Here is a 24,041-nt window from a genome sequence, read left to right on the forward strand (position 1 = left end):
TTTTGAATGAGGGACTAGATGTTTCACATGATGCAGGAGTGGATGGGATCTTGGGAGAGGGGTTGTGGATTTCTCATAGGGATATGGCTATCTGTTAGTTGGGTTTCTCGACAGAGAGATGAGGACTGGGCCTTGCAGTAGTTGTGCTCCATTTGAGGCCCAAGGTTAAGCTCAGGTTGGTTACACACTAGATGTTTCAGTAGTGTGCTAGTTGGCTTGGAGTAGAGGTCTCCTTCATGTTGTATTGGCTCCTGAAGGTAGCCATTGAGCCTATCCTAACTGTTAGAATTATTGCTATAATTTAGCAGAGACCAATGTAATGTAATAAGTAGGTTAGGGGCACTTTTTCCTCACTTAGAGGTTTTTCCCCCTAACCACAGGTAGTTCACTAACTATGGTTAGTGAAGGATAAGGTTTTGTCACTTAGACAAAACCTATCACTCCATTCAGTTGTAACTTACTCTCATCTAATTGCAACTACGTTTTCAGCTCTCTCGCTCTCCTGCTTCTTGTTCTCACCTTTGCTCTCTCTCCCATTCTCACATTTGGTATCAGAGCAGGTTGACCCTGCTCTCTGCTTCCTGCCTCCAGCTCTAGCTCGCAAGCTCCATCTGTTCACCGTCCGTACAGATCGTACGGACTGATTCCATACAGTCCCGAACAGTACCTGCGCTGCCATTCGTCATCGTCATCGTACAATAGTCTTCAGTCGTACAGATCGTCGCCAGACTGTACGGTTCGCCGTACAGTTCTGTATAGCTCCATCGCCATCGTCGCATGTACAACTACAGCGCCGTACAACCTGCAGCCTCTTCTGCACCGTACATCGTTGCCAGCCGTACATCGTCCGTACCACACGTGTGGCGCCGTACATACCGTACAACCTGCAGCAGACATCTCGTCCGCACAATACGATCATCCGTACTTCTGTCGTGCAGTCACGGTACAAGCCGTACAGTTGCATTTGGCCTTCTGAGCAGGTTTCATTCCTACAGGCACTTTTGAAGTTGGTCGTCTGGCAGACTTTTCGTTGCAAGGAGCCATTGTTTGGCTAGGCAGATTTTTGTACAGATTTGAGCACATTCTGTGAATTGGGCATTTTGTTAAATTTGGGGCTTTTGTCAAACTGCCCCGAGTTGTGCTCAAATTCAATTTGAAGCTTGGGGCTTTTGTAAAAATTTTGGCACACATTGCAAGCAAATTGCAAAGATTGGCCAAGAAATTGGGGCTTTTCCAGGAGATTAGCTATTTGGGTGAAATTTGGCTCAATTTTAACTCGAAATTTGGGGCTTTTACAGATCTAATCTGAAATTTGGGGCTTTTGTTCAAAAATTGCGGATTTGGGGCTTTTAGTAAATTTGCCCCTTTTTGGTTGCAATTTCAAGCCACAAATTGGGGCTTTTGTGTTGGGAGAGCAATTTGACAGGTTTCCGTTCACACTGCCTTTCTGTGAGTGCTTTGAAGCGCTTTTGGCAGGTTTTGGGAGAGATTGCATGCTTTGGCAGATTTCTGACAGAGACATTACAGAGATTTGAGTTGCATGTTTAGCCAGTGTTTGGCTGTGTTTTTTTGGGATTTGTGCACTCCATTCCCAGCAAGGGAATTCAGATTTGCATTTGCTGTATTTTCTTTCTCAGACATGGCCCAGCAAAATCAGAATGATTTCGGTTTCAGTGGTCTCTCACAAGAGGACAAGCTGGATGGTACCAACTACTCCCTCTGGAGTTTTATGGTACGCAATATTCTGATTTCTCGTAATTTGTGAGATATGTAAGTGGGGATGAGTTCCGGCCAGCAAATGTGGCACCTAATACCCCTCCCCAACAAGGAGGAGGCAGAGGTTGTGCACAGGGTACAACTGCAGCAGAAGTTATTGGTGCAGTTATACCTACCACTCCAGAGCAGAAGAGATGGGATTCACGTGATGCTTTAGCTTTGTCGTGTATTTCTCTTTCAGTGAAAAGATTCATCATTCCACATATCCGGTTGTGTAAGACCTCAAAGGCAGCATGGGATATTTTGGAGAGCATGTATGCAGCTCGGAATGATGCCAGGGTGTCTTTTTTGAAAAGAGAATCGTCTCATACACATATGGAAGAGGGTGACTCCATGTCAGTGCACCTCACAAAGCTACATGATTTACGAGAGCAGTTGCTGAATATTGATGAGATCATTCCTGATTCAGAGATGATTACCACTACTCTGAATTCTCTTCCTGAGTCTTATCTTAGCTTTCATACCTCGCTGAATTTGTCGTTGAGGGGGGGTGCAAATCCTCTCACTTTTCACGAGTTGATAGGACTTCTGCTGCAGGAAGAGCAGGCTAGGAAAAACATGGCTTCACGAGCAGGTGAACATGCCATGCTCTCAAAATTCAAGCCTAAAGTAAAGGGACAGGCAAAGACTTCAGCAAATCAGCCTTCCAGTGGTTCAGGACAGCCTTCTCAAAAGGCTAAGGGTGATGCAGGTAAACCAAAGAAGAAGGGAATATGTCATTACTGCAAAAAGCCAGGTCACTACATTGGAGAATGCAAGAAAAGGCTTGCAAAAGAAAAGAAAAACAGCTCCGGTATGGCTGTCTCAGATTCAGCTCCTCATGCATCTGACAATGAGCAAGCTACAGCCAACTTTGTGGAGCACGACTATGCCTTCTTGTCTTGCATTTCAGACTCTCAGTTGGCTGCTCGGGATAGTACAGCCACTTGTAATGATGACAATTATGCTTTTCTGACATGCAGTTATGATTCTTCCAAGGATGCGTCAGCTTTCAGTGTCAATGAGACACATAATACATGGTATTTTGACAGCGGTGCCTCAATGCATATCACTTCCAGGAAGTATCTCTTCACATCCCTACATCCACCACCTGTTGGTAAAAAGGTCACATGTGCCAACAACTCCTCCTATTCAGTCCGTGGTACAGGAGAAGTTGAACTTACAGCCATTGATGGCTCAACATTCAGAATTTCTGATGTCTTGTATGTGCCTGGTATCACAAAAAATCTACTTTCAGTGTCCACTGTTAACAGAGCTAGATTTCAGGTCATTTTTGAAGATGACAAGTGTGCAGTCCATGGTAAAGAGCATGACTATGCCTTGAGATTGTCTGGCACTCTGTTGCGTGGTCTTTTTCAGCTTGACATGTATGAGAAAAGACCAGCACAGGCTCTTACAGTTTCCACTACTACCGTTGCTATGCAGAATGCGGAGTTATGGCACGCGAGATATGGACACATGCATTATGGCAGCTTGATGACGCTTCAAAAACATGCCATGGTTGATGCATTGCCTCCTCTTGAAACACCTCCTCCACATGCCTGTGAAGGGTGCATTCTTTGTAAAATGCACAGATCTCCTTTTAAGAAGGATGGATCAGTTAAAGCTGTTCGAAACTTACAGCTTATACATAGTGATGTCTGTGGTCCCATGAGGACTCCATCATTGGGTGGTCATCTTTACTTTGTCAGTTTTATAGCTGACTACTCCAACTACACTTGGGTTTATGGGCTGAAACGCAAATCAGAAGTGTTTATGGTCTTCAAACACTTTGCAACCATGGTTGAGAATGAATCCGGACTCAAGATACAGACATTACGCACAGATAAAGGAGGGGAGTACTTGTCTGTAGATTTTGATGCTTTTTTGAAAGACAAGGGCATTGTACATCAGCTTACAGTGAGGCTAACTCAGCAAAATGGGAAAGCTGAGAGAAAAAATCGTACTCTTATGGAGATGGATAGATGTATGCTGAAAAGCAAAAAATTGCCTCACAAATTTTGGCTTGAAGGTCTCATGTGTGCCAATTATGTTTTAAATCGGGCACCCACAAAAGCTTTGAAGACCAAGACTCCCTATGAAGTTTGGCAAGGGAGAAAGCCTTCTGTGGATCATTTCCGTGTCTTTGGATGCCTTGCTTATGCTCATGTACCTGTTGAGTTTTGGCATAAGTTGTCTAATAAGGCAATCAAATGCATTTTTGTTTGGTACAGTGCAGAAAGCAAGGGGTACCGTCTCTACAATCCTATCACACGCAAGATCATTGGCAGTAGAGATGTAATATTTTCAGAAAATTCAGCTCACACTCAAGTTGAATTTGATATGCCTTCTTCTTCCGGTGATGTCTTTGAGGGGTTACTACCCATTGGCTTGGGCTCCCCCGCTGATATATCTGATGAAAATCAGAATTTTCAGATACCTCCACATGCTCCGATTCAGCCACAGGATGTCATACCACCTCCACAAGCCGTGTAACAGGTTATTCAGCAAGAAATTGCAGATATACATGCAGCAAAAACAGTCCCAAATTGGCTGTTACAGACTCTCAGGGAGAGTAAACTTGATGCTCCATTACCTGGCAGAACTCGGAGTGCAGTAAGGCATGGGGGAGGTGCTTTTTCAGTTGAATCAGCTTATGCAGGTAGTCTTCTTGATGAGGAGGAACCTGAGACATTTGAAGAGGCACAGGATAATGTGCATTGGATGAATGCCATGCATAATGAGTTGCAGTCCATTAAGAAAAATCAGACATGGGAAGTTGTGGATTTGCCACCAGGTAAACATGCCATAGGTACACGGTGGGTTTTCAAAGTTAAAAGAAAGCCAGATGGCACCATTGACAGGTACAAGGCAAGGCTGGTCGCAAAAGGATATGCTCAGAAAAAGGGCATAGACTATGAGGAGACTTTTGCTCCTACATCCAGAATGACAACCATTCGGTCAGTCATAGCAATGGCTGCAAATTTTCAGTGGAATGTTCATCAGTTGGACATAAAGACAGCCTTCCTTAATGGAGACTTGTTGGAAGAGGTTTATGTCAAACAACCTCCAGGCTTTGAACTTTCAGGAAATGCACTTCAGGTATGCAAGCTGAATAGCTTTGTATGGGCTGAAACAGGCCCCACGTGCATGGTATGCAAAGATTCATGCCTTTCTGACCAGCAAGGGGCTGCACAACAGTCCAATTGAAAGCACCCTCTACATCAAGAAGGATGGGGGGGATATTTTAGTCATCATTCTTTATGTAGATGACTTACTGCTCACAAGGTCAAATGAAGATAATATTGCAGATTTTAAAGCTGAATCGCAGACCACTTTTGACATGTCAGATTTGGGGCTGCTACACTTTTATTTGGGGATCCAGTTCACTCAAGAGCAAAGTGGCATCGGTATGTCTCAATCCAAGTATGTACAAAAACTGTTGGACAGATTCAACATGCAGGATTGTAAGCCCATAGCTACTCCCATGGAGCCGGGGCTGAAGCTTACAATGCATGAAGTAGGTGAATCATTTGATGTCACACTCTACAGTTAGGCTATTGGATGCCTCATTTATCTCTGCAATACACGACCTGATATTCAGTTTGTGGTTTCTCAGTATGCACAGCCCAAAGACTATGCATTGGCAGGCTGTAAAACACATCTTCCGTTATTTGCAAGGTACCAAGTCTTTTGGCTTGATGTTTCCCAGGGGGGGTGACTTGCAGATGCATGCCTACAGTGACTCAGATTGGGCTGGAGATTATGACACTAGGCAGTCCACAAGTGGCAATTGTTTCTTTTTGGGCAAAGCTTGTATTTCTTGGTTGAGCAAGAAACAATCTACAGTGGCTACCTCTTCATGTGAAGCTGAGTATAGGGCAGCTTTCACAGCGACAGTTGAATGTGTTTGGCTACGTCGTTTATTTACTGATCTTCATCTTTCATTGGAGGGTCCTTCTCCAATTCTCACTGATAGTCAGAGTGCTATTGCAGTAGCAAAGAATCCTGTGTTTCATGCTCGCACGAAGCACATTGAGGTTCATTATCACTACGTTAGAGAGAAGTTGCATGCAGGAGAGATCAGCATGATCTATGTGTCAACACATGACAATGTTGCAGACATTTTCACCAAAGCACTTCCACGTGAAAAGTTTGAGGCATTTGGCAGTGCCCTGAACTTATCTCCTTTTGGTGATTGATCTTTTCCTTGTACATGACATTGGCACTGCAGGGGGGTGTTAGAATCATTGCTATAATTTAGTAGCGACCAATGTAATGTAATAAGTAGGTTAGGGGCACTTTTCCCTCACTTAGAGGTTTTTTTCCCTAACCACAGTTAGTTCACTAACTATGGTTAGTGAAGGATAAGGTTTTGTCACTTAGACAAAACCTATCACTCCATTCAGTTGTAACTTACTCTCATCTAATTGCTCTCTCTCCCATTCTCACACTAACTCTGGTGTGGCGTTGCACAGACAGAGACTATCCCCCCTCCAAACCCCTATCGACATCGTGGAAATCTGCGATTGTCGTTCAGGATCCTATCTAGAAGAGGGCCTTGTTCTCCATCCTCCCTCCTCCCATGAGTTGGACCATGGTGAGTTGGAACATGACGGGCTTCATAATTGTGTGGGACAGCAACCACAACAGATGAAACTTCGTCAGAGTTGTAAAGGGATATGGTAGGATGGACAATTGATTTTCTCTTGATTAAGGAGCACATGTTTTTAGCAACAATTATCAAACGCAGACATTGCCTTCTTTCAGAAAGCAACCTCGAGATTTGGCCCCTCGTAGTAGGCAGGAGTGGAGGGGTCTGCAAGTTTGTTGTGTTCGATCAAGAGCTATCACAAGACGGGTAGGGTGGATTACGGGTAGTGTGGATTGGCTTACGGATGGGTGACTCCAGGATCGGGATCTTGAACGTGTGCATTGTTGCTTGCAGATAGCAACGCTTGCTTTCTGGAGGTGGCTTATTGAGAGCCTTTCAGATATTGACACTTGGGTTGTTGGAACAACCTAGAGTTTGAGAAGGACAAGCATGGTGGAGCCTCCTTCTCAAGGATGCTCGCAGTTGGAGAGGAGCACTTGGGAGTAGTTCATCTTCGTGATCAGTGGTGGTGACCCTTGGAAGGAGGCAGAGTTTTCGAGACTTCTTGGGAGCGTGCCTCCCCTTTGGCCAGTAGAGACATGACAGTTGTTAGAGCGTCTTGACAGGTTTTATGTGGGTCATTGGGCAATGCACAGAGGTAGAGCCATAATACATTGTTTCCCTGGTATATGGCTCACCCCAGGCCCCAAGCCCTGAATTAAGAGGAATTCTCTAGAACATCCCCCATATAGGAGGCCAGTGGCAGCAATCCCATAGATGGTTTCCCCCCCCCCCCCCCAAAAAGAAAATCACTTCATTAAGTATGAATGAAAACCGCAAGAGCAAGCTCAAATGCGGGAGTACATCATGCAATGCATGAGGAAAAAACAGCTCAAAGTGAGCTAATAAAGAACCAAGGTGGAGGCTGAAAATGCCATCTCAACCCTGAAGGAAACTCAGAGAAGAAAGGAGATCCCCTCCAAACTCTGAAAAAAGTAACTCTTCTGGTAGTGGCTGCTCTGGAGGATCCCTGCATGCTCGCCCAAATGACCATCAGAGTGTGTACTGTGTTAGTCCAAATACTGACCATAGTCTGGGAGGGGTGAACCTGGATACCCTCCATCGCCTCTGTACACTTGGCTCTCCAAATATGCCAAGCTGCAACGCTAGCCAAGATCTCCCAAGACGTGTCTACTTAGGCATGAGCAGCTCTGAAAGGAAGGATTGTGGGGAACATCCTGGAGGGAACAAGACTCCACTGAATGTTGCCGTACAATGAAAACTGGATCTGGATCATGTCCCTCGAAAAACACCTGTGGGCGAGTAAGAGATAACCAAGCCACTAAACCCTAGGTCATATAGAAAGGTGCTTTATGAACGATGCTGAAAATCTTAGCAACACCTTTCCAGATCATCTTCGCCTGTCTGCACTCCCAAAGGCAATGCTGTATTGACTCAACTGCCATGTGACAATGAGGACAAGTAGGGTCAGCCCCGAACCTGGATCTCCACAGGTTCACTGCAATCCCTCCATGTATAGAAAGCCAAAAGAAAAGAGTGACCTTTCTGTTCCTAAGGGATTTCCAAAGCCTACGCCAAAAGTTCTTCCGCACAGCTGCGGAAATCTGAAAACTATCCCAATGTGGTGTTTTGGAGGGCCTCCAACCTCTACTGCGGAGCTGAAATCTGCAGGCATTTCTAACTGTATAGCGAAAGAAGGGAAAGCTCTTCTCTCGATGCCCCTCATCAATCCATTCCCACTCCCCTGGGTCCCATTGCAAGAACCTAATAGGGGAACCACCATATAACCAGAGTCTCCAAGACCCCAACGCAAGGAGAATAGGATCAGGGTCAAGATACCACTGTGAATCCTTGCCCCACTCCATGAATCTTGCAATCTTGACAGGCTGAAATGCAACCTCCAAAAGAATATCATTAGAAGATCTGATAAGTTTGCCTCCCGACTGAACATCAAAGACAAGGGTATCCTCATGTGCATCATGCAATGCAATGACCTGTAACGGAATGCCCATACCTGAGAATGCTCCCCACCAAGTGGACTCTGTAAGCGGCATGTCATCTGTGTCAATCCACTTGGCGGAATGGCTGCCTGTATCTGCTGTATCTTGAGTGCGCTCCCTTTGAGGTGGCCAACTGCTAAAAATCTCTGATCCTCTGGAAGTCTCATAAAGGCCTGCCAAGCACCTACAGTAGAGGCAGGTCCCCTCTCCCATCTAGACCACTGCATATAATGTGACACTGCGAGTGGCCTGCCATGATGATCCAAAATCGAGTCATTCCACATGACTGGCTGCCTTTGAATCTCTTCATGAGAAGTGGGTGGAACTGTGTGAAGTGTGTTTCTGAAGCAACCCCAAGCTTTCAGAATAACAGCCATGAGAGGGGAAGGTGGGGATTTGAGATGGGCTCAAGTAAAGATCCATCTGTTGCTGTCCAACCAATCTCCCCCATGAGAAGGGGTGCAAGACTAAATGCTACGTGAAAAAATCCTTCCAGGGCTCCTGTCCAAGCATCAATCCACGCACTACAAACTTGCAGAGCAAGGCCATACATTGCAAGCTCTGGTCAATAATATTGAGACCCCCTTCTCCTGTGGGAAGAATGAGGGTCTCCCAAGCCACCCTGGATACAACATCTAAGGTGCCATCTAAACCGCTCCATAGGAAGTTCCTGATAGGCCTCATGAGCTGAGTGATACAATCTCTAGATCTGCACCAACATGAGCAAACAAACCAAGCAGTGGCCAACAATACCTGGTTCACAACCACAACTCTGGATGCAAGGTCAAGTCTGGCCGAACTCCAAAAGATGAGTTTCCTCCTGATACTCTCCAACACGGGAGCGAACTACTGTGCTGTCGGAGAGATGCCCAACCCCACCTGGCATCCCAGATATTTGACGGAGACTCCCCGCTGAATCCAAGTGAACCCTATGTCAATCCCCCAGAGTGGTGTGTCCTGATCCAAAAGCCATTGGATTTGTTCCAATTAATGTGTGCACATGCTGCAATGCAAAACAAATCCAATGCTGTCTTGAATGAATTCAGTGTTTGTGGAGTGGCATCCAAAAATACAGCCATGTCATCTGCCAACTCACTGTCTAAGAGCTCATCCTCCTGCCTCAGAGGAAGCGTGAGCCCTACGATTCCAGCTTGAGCTCTAATGTAATAGCTCATAGCCTCAGCCACAAAAAGGAATAAAAAGGGGGCTAGGGGGAAACCCTGACGGACTGATCTGGTAATCTTAAACCTGTCTCCCCTGACTCCACCAATAAGAACCTGGCTGTGGGCTGATCTGTCGAGGGCTGACACCCCTTTGATCCATGCATTTGAGAAGCCAAAGCGAGTAAGTGTGCCCTCCAAAAAGCCCCTGTCTACCCTATCATAAGCTTTCTCAAAGTCCAAGAGTAGAATGGCCAGCCTGTGGCCATTATGCATGGCCCACTCTGAAGCCTCCCAAAATGAGAAGATGTTATCAAAGATGCTCCTGCCATGCACAAAACCCGTCTGCGTAAGATCTGGTAGAAAGGGCTGCAGACGAAGGCTGATAGCTTTAGCTAGGATTTTGTACAAGGTACCCATCAAGGTAATCGGTCTCCACTGAGACACTAAATTCCTGCAACCCCCTTTCGGAATCAAATGAATGAGGCGCTTTGTAAGTGAGTCTGGCATCTCACCCGAGTCCATGGGGTCTTCATCTTGAACTTCCAGAGTGGATAGTTAGTGGATAGTTCGCCGAACGGTGGGATTCGCAGTCTTGCGGGCCGGGCCATCTCTCACAATCTGCTCGCAAACAGAAACACACTACCAAATCTTCTTGCTAGAGTCCAGGCTCTGATACCATGTAAGAAAACAATACAACGTCTGTGCTCAACAGATAACAGGATCTCGTATGCAAGAGAGAGAAGCAGATAGTATGGAGAATAAAAAATTTGATTATTGTAAAACTGATACAATAGATGGCACTGTCTCCCAGCCGTGTGCTCTTGTGTTAGAAGCTTCGATGGCGTGCTGGAAACAGTAGAGGACGGAGGCTGGATGCTAAGGAATCAGGGTTGCTGTAGCCAATGATGATAATCCCCAATCTGATCCCAAAAAGTAATAAAAAATAAGGGTACGTCCATCTGAACCAGGACACTTGCCTTTGTGCAGGGCAGAGAGAGCAGTCCTGAACTCTATATTGGTGAAGGGTGCATCAAGTGAAACAATTATATCCCCTGTCACCAACCCAGGTAAGTGTCGCCAAATAACCACTCTAGCATCATCTGTGGCATGAGTGTTTGGATCTGCTGTAAGAAGGGAGGCATAGAAATCGGTGGCAACCTGCAAGACGGCCTCTGGATGTGTGTGAAAAACTCCGCCTGAGTCAACAAGCTGTGAGACGCTCTCCCTACTATGTCTGGGGCCAAGAGTAGAGAAGAACTGCTTGTTGACCCTACCTCCCTTCTGTGTCCAAAATGACTCTTTGGCGTGAAAGGCATACTCTACTCTCTGATCTAAAAGTGATTGCTGCTGAGCCCTTGCTACAGCAAGGCGCTTCTGAATCCAAGCATCTGTAGGCCTATCTCACGCCTGAGGATCTCACCCCTTCTAATACGAGCAACTGAAAGATAAAAGTCATTGATATCAGAGAGGGTTGCGGCTAAGTCTGAAGGAGAAACTTGTCCATTCTGCAAATGAGATACCCAGGTCCTCAACACTCTCTCTGTAAGGCCCTCCTCTGCATAGAAAGAATCTGGAATCCTGATACTGGCAGAGTGATTCCTCACATGGGGATCAACACCAATGGAAAATGATCCGAAGTGGACACCCTAGCTGCGATGTAAACAGTACCACCTCTGTCAAGAGCCCAATCATCCACATAAAATCTGTCAATCCGTGCATGTATAGGCATCTGCAATCTCTTGTTCGACCAAGAAAACAGAAGAGAATGTGGTTGAGTGTGAAAAGCATCATCATGCCAAGCATCCCTGCTGCTGTACTGAAAAAGGAAGGCATCTCACGCTGCTCTCTCTAGGGAGTGAAGGCCACCATCCCTACCACCCCTTTTGTCTGAGGGCATTTCAACCATGTTGAAATCGCCTCCTATAATCCAAGCCTCTCCAGTATGTGACCAAGAAAACAGTTTCTTCCAAAAAAGAACACGATCCCCTCTAGAATTGGGTGCATAAAGGTTTAAGAGACCAACCTTATGCCCATCAATCAAAAGTATAATCCACTGAGCTCTGGAAGGGACTATGATCCTGTGTCCAATCACCAAGGGGAGTATAGAAGAAGCAACAAAAATGCAAGTACCTCCCCTGGTGCTCAAGGCGGGTGACCAAAAAGAGTGGCCTGAAAGAAGCTAACCCGACTTGGAACAATCCCTGGCATCCAATTTGTGTTCCTGAATCATCAGAATGTCCATGGGACCCCCAGTAACACCTGGATGAAGTTGGTTATGAATCAGCTGCCTGCGGCGGCGGTGAGGTGTACACCTCTGAGGCCCTGAACGTTCCAACTGACAATCCTTATCTTCGAGAGAAGGAGGTCGGATGGAAGATCCTACCCGACCTGGTAGCGGAGAAAGCCCTCTCCTGCGAAAAATTCCTCCTATCAAGAGGAGGGAAGTCAACTGGGGAAAGCACACTCCCCCCCCCCCCCAATGCTAAGGGGGAAACTCTGTCCTGGAAGATATGCTCCCCAAGCATGGAGGGTACAAACTCCTCCTCTGCCTCAAACTTAGCCAAGTCTGCTAGAACTGAAAATGAATTCGTGCGAAGTACCTCTGGCGCTAGAGTTCAAAGGAGCCCTGCGGAAGGAGGAGCGGAACCAATAACCCCCTTACCTCTGTCAGGTGTAGGCAGACATGGCAACATCTTCTTGACCTCAGCCACAATTCTGTCACCCTCCTCAAGTAAAGCACGGGCCTCTGTAGGAAGGTTCTCCCTAGATGAGCGCTCCTGCATCTGACAGGGTTAGGAGCAGTCTCATTTGTTGCACATGGAACCAGGACAGGGATGTCTGCTGCCTGAAGAGACGTGTCCACGGCCCCGTCAGTGGTAGCCTGAGGTACTGGCTCACCAACTCTAACAGGCACCCAACGGGTGACGATCGGAGCAGGATGTGCTGACTGTCCTGTACACGTTGTAGAAGTACCAGGACGAGAGGCTGATGGTCTTGGTTGTGAAGTCGAAGGTCTAGTAGCGCGTGAGGCGGTAGGAACTGATCGTGAAGAAGGTCCAGGTCGGGTAAAGCTATGAGGCGCACCCGTGGATCTTTTTGGTCTTTTCTTTCTCCTTAGGCAATCTCTAGCAAAATGCCCAAGGGTCCTGCAAATCCTACACTGATCCTGTCTCCTTGCAATCTCGACTCTCTGTTTGAAGAAGGAGCCATCTGGACGCTGAAGCATAATGTGGTCATCCGAGATGTTAAGGTCAGAGACAATGATCCTAACACGCAGTACCCCATCGGACCTGACTACCTCTGTTGTTGAAGTAGGCATCTCAGGGAGAGGGGGGATCTCAGTAACCACTCCAAAGGCGGCTCCAATGGAATGTAGCAGTCGATGGTACACTTAAGGAAGGCCTGGAAATGTGATGAAGAGTGACGTCGTCCGGTTGTCTTCCTCGACAGGATCAAACCCCAAAGAAAAAGGGGTAAAAAAAATCCTCCTGGAGCTGAGTGCTAACGGGCTAGCCTGCAACACTGTACGAGCTACCTCCGAGGAGTCAAAAACAATCTGGAAGAAACCTTGCCCAAGGAGACGAACATCTGTAAGGTGCCCTACGAGGTCTCCAGGCAGAGTGGCGAGCATCCAGTCCCTGGCCTTTAACCTGGAAGGGTGGGACCCATGGATGCGAGCAAAGAGCGATGTCGAGCTCTCCTGCTTAGTATCTTTTTTGAGCTGCTGCAACTCGTATTTTGAGAAAAGAACTGTTTTTGCGGCTGGTGGGAGTGGACGGAGATTGGCTGAAGGCAGAGCCATTGCCAATCAAGGTGGGTGAGGCTGACTCAAACACGCAGGGTTCCTTCCGCACTAAGCTGCCCGGGAGAGGAGGAGGAGGAAGGTGAGTTGAGGAGGAGGAGGAGGAGGGGCTGAGGAGGAAAGGGAGGAAGGGAGGAGGAGGAGGGAGGATGAGGAGGAGGAGGAGTAGAGGGGGAGAGAGGAGGGGCTGAGGTGAGGGTAGAAGCGGCGGGGGGAGGGTAGAGGAGGCGGGGGGAGGGAGGGAAGATATAGGGGCAGAGGAAGGGAAGAAGGGGTAGAGGAGGGGGGTAGAGGAGAGGGCTAAGGCGGGGGGTAGGGAGCGGGGGAGAGGAGGGAGGGGGCAGGGAAGGGGCCGGGGTAGGAGAGAGGGCGGGGAAGGGGGAGCGGGCTGAGAGGGCGGGGAAGGGGGGCAGGTTGAGAGGGGAGGGGGCGGGCTGAGAGGGAGACGGAGAGAGGGCGGGGAGGGGGGGCAGGCTGAGAGGGGAGGGGGCGGGCTGAGAGGGAGATGGAGAAAGGGCGAGGGAGGGAGCAGCTGAGGGAGGGGGCGGGGGAGGGGCTGAGGGAGAGGGGGCAGCAAGGGTCGGGGAGGAGCAACAGCTCAAAGTTGGGTTTTTCTCTGGCGCCACCAACATGAACTCTGGATAAGGAATTTTTTCCTTAGTGTTTAGCTTTACTCCTACCATTTGGATGGATTTATTTAGAGGCTTCCCTCACAAAAATGGGCTCCCCCCTAATGAGCCAACGATTGTTGGAGGGACTGACCCAGATCCCTCTGCCATTGGGGCAGTCTGTGTTGTAGTGGCCATTTATGTTGCACTACGTACAAGAGGGTCGCTCGAATGGCTATGGACAGTCATCTTGGTAGTGTCCATACTCTCTTTCCACATTTGTAGCATATGATGGGTCTTTGAAGGTTTGTCCCTCTACCTGCTCGTCCCTGACCTTCTTAGAAACCACCCCGTTGACCGCATTGGTAGTATGGTATGTTTTCATCTCCTGGAGTAGGTGGTTGAGAAGGTGCATAGTAGGGTTGTGGGGTAAAATATGGTAACCCAAATGGAGTGGGTGCAGGAACTTGAAGTAAAGGGAGGTTAGGAAGTAAGGGAGGTGGCATAGTCGAAGGAAGAAGTGGCTTAGATGCCTTCATAGGAGGAGGAGGTGGAGTGGAAGTAGTTGATGCGGCTCTATTGACTGCAACAACTAGAGGTTCCCCAATAGAGTACTCGTGGAGAAGCCTCCTTAACCCTTTAAGATACCTCCATTCTCAAGCATGATGCCCATGACTTTCGCAAAATGTACAAAAGAAAGTGGAAGTCGGTACCTTATGCTTAGATGGGCATTTCCGGTGACCATGCCCAGCCCCTTTGCATTCAGTGCACTAGAGACTGCTTCTCATCTGGGTTTCAAAGGATGACTGTCCATCCACCCTTTTTCTATCTTCAAGCCCCTCTTTGATTTCGTCCAACTCCTTCTTCACGGCCTCGCTTAGGAACTCTCGCAGGGAGGCATGCTTAGGAAGTTTTTCCACAAGTCTAATAGAAATAGCTGGGGGTAAGGCCTTCAAGAACCACCCTTTCATCACAACATCATTTGGTGGCATGGGCATCTTCGCCGCCAAGACCCTCATTAATGTATACATTTCTGAAATGCTCTCCCCTGGCTTCATAGTGTCAGTGGACAACTCTTGTACAATCATGTGCTCGAACTTCTCCAATTTGAAGGTTCGTAAGAATTCCTCCCTCGGATCTGCCTAGGTCTAGAAGAGATTAGGGCATAGTTACCAAGGAACGGGAATTTAGGGTGTCGGAACGGGAATGTTCTGGGAAGGGGCAACGGGGGAACAGGAACCACGTCATCATGTGACATAAAATGATGTTAGAAAATGAAAGAAACTAACATTTTAGAGCTTTAAACTTTCTATATAAGCTCTAAAATACCCATTTAAAACTTTCAAACAACAAAAAAACAAAAATGAAAATAAAAATTTGGGGAACGTTCCGGGGCCGTTCTGGTTCTTCACCCTCCGTTAGTCCTCCGTACAAGGTCCCGTACATCGAACAGGTTGCAGTTTTGGGAGTCCTCTAACCCCTAGCTGGGCTGAACCCCTAGCCCAGCTGGGGGGTTAGTTCAGCTAGGGGGTAGCAGCAAACATCGCCAGCAAGGAATGGCTAAGCCTCTCCTCGAAATCCCCTCCCTCAACCTCGGTAGCCTCAACCAGCAAGGCCTGATATTCCACAGTGGCAGCGAGATGACATCCTCTCCGGATGCGCAGGCCCAATATGCCACAGCCAAGACACCCTCTCCGTATGTGCACACATATGTACGAGGAAGTTTGGGCTGACCCATAATTGGGCACCATGAACAGATTTTTTATCTACAGCAGCAGGTTACAGAGTTAAAGATGCAACAAGCAGATGCAATAGCTAGAATTCAGGTTCTTGAAAGACCTGGCAAGCAGGCAGTAATTGATGAGGCTGTAAAGTCTTGCAATGCTTCCCCCCTACCCCCCAGCTAGTCTCTAAAGTCAAAGATCTAGTTCACTTTAAAGTATAGACCGCTAAGATGGAAGTGATTGTGGAGTTTGATACCAAAGTATATAAAGCTGACTTTCAGGAATATATTAAAGAACACGCAGCTAGACGTGATAATGCCTTGAAGATAAGAATAGGGGGACTTCTTGAAGGATGGTATAAAGAGGGGGACTCTTTGAGTGACACTGTAGCACATGTCAAAGCAGCCATGCCTAACATTGATTGGACAGGGGGTGACTAGGGTGATGATGTCAATCATGATGATGAAGCGAGACCAACTCAAATCTCAGAGTCTCAAGGTCATGCTATCATTACGCTCAACTCACGCGATCTATGTATCAAGCTTCTCAGACAATTTTACAAATTGAAAGGGACCAAGATATGGAAGGAACTTACACGAGCTCAACTGAAAAATAAGGCAATGGAATTAGCTAAGGTCAAGGCTGCTAGGAAGGATGGAAAATGGGCAGTATATCATGGAGGCATAGCAATCATTAAAGATTATAAATCTAAGCCAAAAGACTTTCCGTCTTAAACTGATGTATGGCTGATTATGTTTTTCCAAGCTATAATGTAGGTACTCTAAATAATTGGAGCTGCTCTTTGCACTCTCTGGGAGCTGCCATGTGCCCTCCCTAAGCAGATGTACTAGAGAGATTTTATTGCTGTCCCATAGACCTGTTGGTCTTCCGTGGCTGTTAATAGACTTTCTTTCTTTCTCTCACACACACTACCCCACAACGGGATGTGCCAAAATACATCAAGAAAAGATCTCAGTATATGACAAGTACACACACACACACACACATTTTTTTTTTTGGGTGAAATTGCTTTTGCATAATATTAGAGAGTCACTATCCCAAAAAAAGGGAAGTGCCCACATACATCAAGAGAAGATCTCAATATATGACAAGTATACATCATAGTCTATGTACTGAGTTTGCAAACAATCATAAAAGGATTGCTGCAAAGAGTGCCTGAAAAAAGAGAAAAGTGAAAAAGCTGGATCACCAAAAACTCTATGATTTTTGTCCTTCCATAGAGTCCAGGGTGCCCAATAACAAACCCAGCTGAAAAATAAATCAAACTCTTGTCTAGGTGGGTGAATCCCAAAAAGCTAGAAAGATTTTCCAAAAGTAGCATTCCGGTTCTCAAATGTTGTCTAAGGAGTCCGAGAAAATCATGGGTGTGAGAGCAAAAGCAAAGTAGAGGAGGCACTGATTCCCGTGGAGGGGCAAACAGTCGAAGCTATATGTTTGCGTGCCAAAATCTGCCCAGAAGGAAGAATCCCTAGCAATACTCTCCACAAGAAAACCTGTTGTCAAAGAGGAATTTTTGAATGCCAAATCCATCGTAGTCACTTTCGCCACCACTTTGCAGGACGATTCATTTGCCAAAGATTATTTGCCCCCTGTGAAACCCAAGGCAAGGGCAGAAGGACTTTATACAAGGAAGAGACAAAAATGTGGGACAGCTGCAAAGGACGGCATGTCGACCCTAGCAAGTGAAGAGTCCAATCCTGAAGCCGATCCTCAATCTCTAGTGGGGGTACTGGTTGAAAATGCTGAAGCATATGAGCAATAGTGTGCCATACAGGACGATAGTGCAAACCAAGATTATATTTTGCAGTAGCCAAAGGGAAAGAAAGAAGGGTTCCATCATCATGTATGACATCTGCAACCGAATGGATCCCTTTCAAACTAAGAAAATATGAACGTTGAGGCTCCTACCAAGCCAGTGGATGGACAAAACCCCTTGACCAATGTATGCTCTGAGTTCGTCGAGAATTGCCCTGCAATGAATCTTTACCATGCCATTCCAAGTGTGAGAGTATATGTTTCCAATCCATTAACATGCGGGATAGGAGTGGACAGCCTGTGATCTTACCATCAATGCAACCAAGAAGGAAATCCCAATGAGTGGGCTGCCACTATCCAAAGGCAGGAGTGGTGAGATGTGAAATCAAATGGCGCACCATGGCAGCCCAAGGCTAAGAACCCTGCATAAATGCAACATCAATTTACCTTTATGAGCAAGAATATGCATATGGATATTTAAAATATTGAGGCCACCACGCATCTTTGGCGAATAGAGATGTTGCACCGAAAGCAATCTCAAACTTTTCTTGCCATGTTTAGAGGCCAGAAGGTTTTCATAACCATAGACATGAAAGATGTAAGGTCTCCCTTGTTGAACATAATCAAAGGCAAGTAAAACTGTATGTTTGCCATAAAGTGAATTGAACAATCTGTAGCTTGACATGCCAAGTAGCTAATTTCCAATATTCAAGGCTTTTTTAAAGCTTGGCAAGTACCCAATCAGATTGTTGGCGACGAGTAATTGTCCAACCTAAAGGATAACCAAGGTGGCGAACCAGCTGAGTAGGTTGGACAATTTCCCCCGGCCATAACATGGAATGCCAATCCTTGGAATGCAAAGGTGGCAACTTGGATTTCTGAAAATTTACATGAAGACCAGCAGCTAGACCATATAATGATAATGCATGCATCAGGGAAGATAGATCCTGCTCATTATTTTGAGGAGTAAAAAATGAATCATCAGCATAATCCTGAGCAACCAATCACAGTTCTGCTTCGAGGAATCCCTAAACCATGCAACATGGAATGCCAATCCTTGGAATGCAAAGGTGGCAACTTGGATTTCTGAAAATTTACATGAAGACCAGCAGCTAGACCATATAATGATAATGCATGCATCAGGGAAGATAGATCCTGCTCATTATTTTGAGGAGTAAAAAATGAATCATCAGCATAATCCTGAGCAACCAATCACAGTTCTGCTTCGAGGAATCCCTAAACCATGCAACATGTCAGTCGCCACAAGATGATCCATATATTGAAGCATGGGATGGGTGGCAATAGCATATAGAAGCGCACTAAGTGGACAGCCTTGACGAACTGAACAACGAAGAGTCTAGGCTTCAAAAATATTTCCCGATAGTATGCAGGCAGCTTCAAGGAATCCCTAAACCATGCAACATGTCAGTCACCACAAGATGATCCATATATTGAAGCATGGGATGGGTGGCAATAGCATATAGAAGTGCACTAAGTGGACAGCCTTGACGAACTGAACAACGAAGAGTCCATGCTTCAAAAATATCCCCCGATAGTATGCAGGCAGCTTTACTGTCAGTGTAGAGCCAGTAAATAACATACTGCAATTTGTGACCAAACCCAATGCATGCATAGTCTATGAAATAAAATCCCATTGGGTTGTGTCAAAAGCCTTGGCAATGCCAACCTGCAATAATAAAACATCCTGCTCTGTGTATTTGGCATATTCTATTCCAACATAAGCATTCGCAATGTTATCTGTGATATGTCGTCGAGAAACAAAACCATGTTGTGCAGGATGAAGACCATCATGTAGATACCCTTTAATGCGATCCACCAGGGATGATCAAGTAGCATTCCATGTGCGGGGAGGTACGGGTCTCCTGGCTGTGACAGTTTTCCTCGGAGTCTGCCAAGCTTCCTCTAAAGGTTTTTCTTTTCCTTTTAAAATGGGAAACAATTGGTACTTTACCTATCTTGTGTTGCATAAACCTGTCTTGTGCTTTTGTTTTTTATTGCAAAAGACCCACCAGTATCCTTATTTTGCATTTGTGCAGGCATAGCTTCTTGTGGCATTTTTTGCACACGCAAAGGACATTGTGAAGCCATATGCCCAAATTTTTTGCATTCAAAGAAAGCTCTTGCAAATAAACCCCACTTGAGCTTGTAAAAGGCACTCCCCATATCAACATTGTTCACCATGACAGAATAAGATTCAGGCGTGGGATTATCAGTGTCCCATAAGATGCAAAATCTATTTGAATTCCCATTTGGCCTTGGAGGACAGACCACTTTGCCCAAAGAGGATGCAATTTTAGGCAAAAGGGAAGACTGTGGAAAATCCACCACCTCTACCCAAACGAGACAATGATGTTTGATGAGGGCTTGATAATCCCTGGTTGGTGACCATGGAAGGACATGTACGATTTGCTGCCCAAAGAAAAGAGGAGAGTGCTCCAATAGTGCGTGTGCGCACACGCACACGCGTGCGCGTGCACGCACACACACACACATGTGCTTGCGCACGCACGTGTGGGTAGACTAAGAAAGCATTTAGTATATGGGTGACCCCAAGTGGTGTTTAGTGCTTCATGCATGGTGTGTGGTTTGTTCCTATCTGACCCTATGCTGGAGTTCTTATGTCATAGCTTTGCTGCTAGATATTTTCCTTGGAACTATAAATTTTGTTTTGACAATATTGACCTTCAATTGAACATGCATGATGGATTTTTCCTATGTTCCTCCCCCCCATGTAGCTTTGCTTTAGATGGATTCTCCCTGGTCCATTGCAATTTGGATCTGTCTGCTATTGCGGTATACATGATACTCAAGCATCGTTTCATGAATTAAGAACTCATGAATCTAAATGAAGAGGTCAATGCTTTGTTTGTTGTTTTGGATTGCTTGTAACACACTAATTTACTTTTGTGTAGATGATCATCATTACTTTCCTTTAATGCATATCATCGTCATTACTTGCCTTTACTTGCCTCTCCTGCCTTTCTTCAATTTTTTTGTCTTTGGCACAAACTCAAAAAATCTGCAAGCTTGTTGTTTGAAACAAGATCTTTGTTCTAATGGTGTTTTCATGATGCGCTGATTATACCTATCTTGGTTTCATGCATATTTGAAAAATGTCTTGAAATTATTATGTCATTGTGATGTCGTTTTACCTCATTCTGATATGAATTTTCTCACACAATTGCATGATCAGGTTCAGTATCCTATGCTACAACAACAATTTGAAATAGATATAGCAACAATGAATATTCTTTCCAAAGCAGTTGCATGGGTGAGTTTTCCCTTGGTATTCTTTTAGAGCACTGTTCCATTGAATGCAAATCTACACTATCACGGTTTTCAACGTCGAATCTGAGTTCATGTTGTATGTGTGAAGGATACTAATTTTATGTTAGGAGATTAGCAAGAAATTAACTTTTCTATCAAATATCCTTCATGAACCCTCTAGATTGCTTTTAATACCACTTCATATTTTACTCATGTGAATGGAAAGGAAAGCCAATTTCTGAGAGTCAAAGTGAATGAGAGGCCTCATTGTTGGCAGTTCTAGAAGAAAGGTGAAAGTCGGACAAGGTAGTTCATCTGGGAAGGTGATCAAAGTGGCATACCTCATTATCAACATGCTCTAATCTTGCGTTTAGCCAATCAACCGTTTGAGCTTTTGAATGAATCTCAAACTTCAAACAAGGATTTTTTAAGATGTCATTATGATTAGTCGACTGCTTACAGATGAAAGGAGGAGGAATTCGAATGAGAGTTGAGCGGTAGTTAAGAACGACAATTGAGGATCAGCATTTTGATGGCCTCTGCATGGTGGATGGATTGATGCATGTTGCATAGCCCTTGCAAAATAAGTTCTTCTCATGTGCTGTGCTTCCACATGCAGCTGCCTCCCACCTAAAATCAAGCTCCTCAATATACTTACCTTACTTTGCTTGGCTAACCCATCAAGCCCCTTGTAAAACACTCTTTGCCCAGAATCATTTGTTAGGAACTTGCAGTTTAGTCACCTGTCCATGACCATTTGGACTTTACTCCCATGCCATAAGTCAATCGCCAGATGAAGGAAATGTGCTACAAATCCAAGTGCTTCTGCTGCTGCATATAGTTGTTCTATCCTTATTACTTCCTTTGTCCCCCTTGCTGATATTTGTATGCCTTTATTATTGTTCCTGCTGCATCTATACATCCTTTCATAAATTCCCCTCCAAGAGGACGAGTGGACTGGTTTTGAGAATTCCGGCTAGTTGTCCCGTATGATCTGGGGGAAGAGATGTACTCCACACAACATCATCCTAGCAGAGTTTGCAACAAGACCCCTCCACATAGATGCCTCTTTGCAGATCATTACCTATCTAGATCGCTTCAGTTTAAACTGACATAGATTAACATGGCCAGCTCTAGTATCATCTATGCAGCTTGCAGGCAAGGGAGGTGAGCAGTGCTCATACGCAGGAGTCTCCAAGAGATGCTGCCACACTATTCATACATGAGCTTATCTGAATGTCTAGACTCACGAGTCCTGCACCACGAGACCCAACCCTAGACAGCAAGAGATCAACAAGTTCTTCATGGGGGAAGATGTAGTTGGGAGACCCGAACTCTAGATATGCGAGATAAGCAAGAGATTGGACACAAGCCCAACGAGTACGCCACGTTCGAGGTACTATTCTTGCTGCATCTTGACGTCAGGTCGCCTTATGCGACCTCGATGTTAGGTCGCCTTATGCCACCCTCGAGTACACACTAACACAAAGTTGAGGCTGCTCATAACTAACACATGACATAGATACAAGACACGACATGACACGGTAGGATCCATTGTTGACATATTGTTAGAATTATCATCATATTCTAGACAGTGGCCAATGTAATGTAATAAGTGGGTTAGGGGCACTTTTCCCTCATTGAGGTTTTTTCCCCTAACCATAGTCTAATCCCTAACTACGGTTAGTGGATAAGATAGGGTTTTGTCACTTAGACAAAACCTCTCGCTTCTCTTTTGTATACACTTCATTTCAGTCCACTATTCAGCAAACTTACGTCCAGCTCACTCTCTTGCTCTCATTTTGTTCACATTTGGTATCAAAGCATGTTCACCCTGTCCGACCTCTTGCTTCTAGCCCTTAAGCTCCTTGCCCGCTTTTAGTCTGCAAGCACCCCGTCCTCCGTCCCTGCGCGTCAGGCCGTATAGTTTTGACGAGTTTCATTTGTATAGCGTCGTACCAAGGCACTCTGCCTGCACCGCACAGTTCTGTACACATGTGCCGTACAATTCTCGTGGTCATTCCGTACAGCTATCGTACGTTCCATACAGGTGTACGGATTCCATCCGCACAGGCTGTACATTCCGTACAGTTGCATTCAGTCGTACTGACAGTCCCGTACTGTCAGTCCATACAGTTTGGAGGTGACTGAAGGTCAAGCATTTTTGACTTTGCAGGTGGACTTCGAAAGTTGCATTCTTGCAGGGTCCATTTGCAGGCTTTTGTGCATTGAGCCATTGTGGAAGTTTGGGGATTTTGCCTTGAAATTTGAGTGACATTTGCTCAATTTCACCCGAAAAATTAGGGCTTTTGGTTTTGAACTGCAATTTCAGGCATTTTTGGGGGTTTCAATTAATTTGCCCTCTTTTGGATGCAATTTCCCTGAAGAAATTGGGGCTTTTGGCATTCGGATGGAATTTGGCAGTTGAAAGGCCATTTCGGAGGTTTGCACGCATTTCTGGACTCATCGTGAGTCCATTTGCAGACTTTTGCCACTTTTTGCAGATTTTCTTTGCAGATTTTTGGGCATTTGCGGAGCATTGTGGTGCATTTCAAGCCGTTGATAGGGTGCAGTATTTTTCACTGTGGGCAAATTTTCTCTGGCAGATTTTGGTTGAGCATTTTGCATTCCAGGAAGGTATTTTACTTGTCCAGTTTGCTGTGTTTTTAAAGTTTATTTGGCAAAAATGGCTCAGAACAACCCCAATGAGGCGTTTGGAGTCCTCACACAGGAGGATAAGTTGGATGGCACCAACTACTCCTTGTGGAGTTTTATGGTTTGCAACATCTTGGTTGGCAGACATCTTTGGGATTATGTCAATGGAGATGAAGCAAGGCCAGATTTTGTGGCTACACCTGTCACTCCTACAACTAGAGGCAGGGCTAGAGTTCAAATTCAAATTGCAGCACAATTAATTGGAGCTGCTGCTCTAGCTGCTCCCACAGCAGAGCAAAAAAGATGGGATTCTAGGGATACACAAGCTCTATCAGTGATTTCTCTTTCTGTCAAGAGGTTCATTATTCCTCACATTCAGTCATGCAAGACCTCAAAGGTAGCTTGGGAGATATTAGAGAGTATGTTTGCAGCAAGAAATGATGCCAGGTTTCCTTCTTGAAAAGAGAGCTATCTCATACGCATATGGATGAGGGAGATTCCATGAATACTCAACTCACAAAGCTTTAGGATTTGAGGGAGCAGTTGCTGAATATTGATGAAGTTATTCCAGACTCAGAGATGATTACCATCACTCTGAATTCTCTTCCTGAGTCCTATCTTGGTTTCCACACCTCGCTGAATTTGTCATTGAGGG

At 45.7% G+C, this 24,041-nt stretch overlaps 1 protein-coding gene across 3 annotated transcripts in view; it reads left to right on the forward strand.

Moving 5' to 3' along the window:
- Nucleotides 1–24,041, forward strand: part of LOC147895776 (Protein kinase superfamily protein) — a 151,092-nt gene that overhangs the window by 49,608 nt on the left and 77,443 nt on the right. For all 3 annotated transcript variants that reach the window (XR_015541886.1, XM_087382522.1, XM_087382521.1), the window contains exon 6: nucleotides 20,658–20,735. Coding sequence is in view for 2 of the 3 variants with exons in the window: in XM_087382522.1 (XP_087238648.1) it covers nucleotides 20,658–20,735 (78 nt within the window). In the remaining variant the exon portion in view is untranslated. The remainder of the gene's footprint in view (nucleotides 1–20,657; nucleotides 20,736–24,041) is intronic.

This window comes from Dipteris shenzhenensis, chromosome 12 (assembly GCF_047967505.1).
Source record: "Dipteris shenzhenensis isolate YYH24624 ecotype China chromosome 12, Dip_SZ_1.0, whole genome shotgun sequence".
In the NCBI taxonomy this organism is placed as follows: domain Eukaryota; kingdom Viridiplantae; phylum Streptophyta; class Polypodiopsida; order Gleicheniales; family Dipteridaceae; genus Dipteris; species Dipteris shenzhenensis.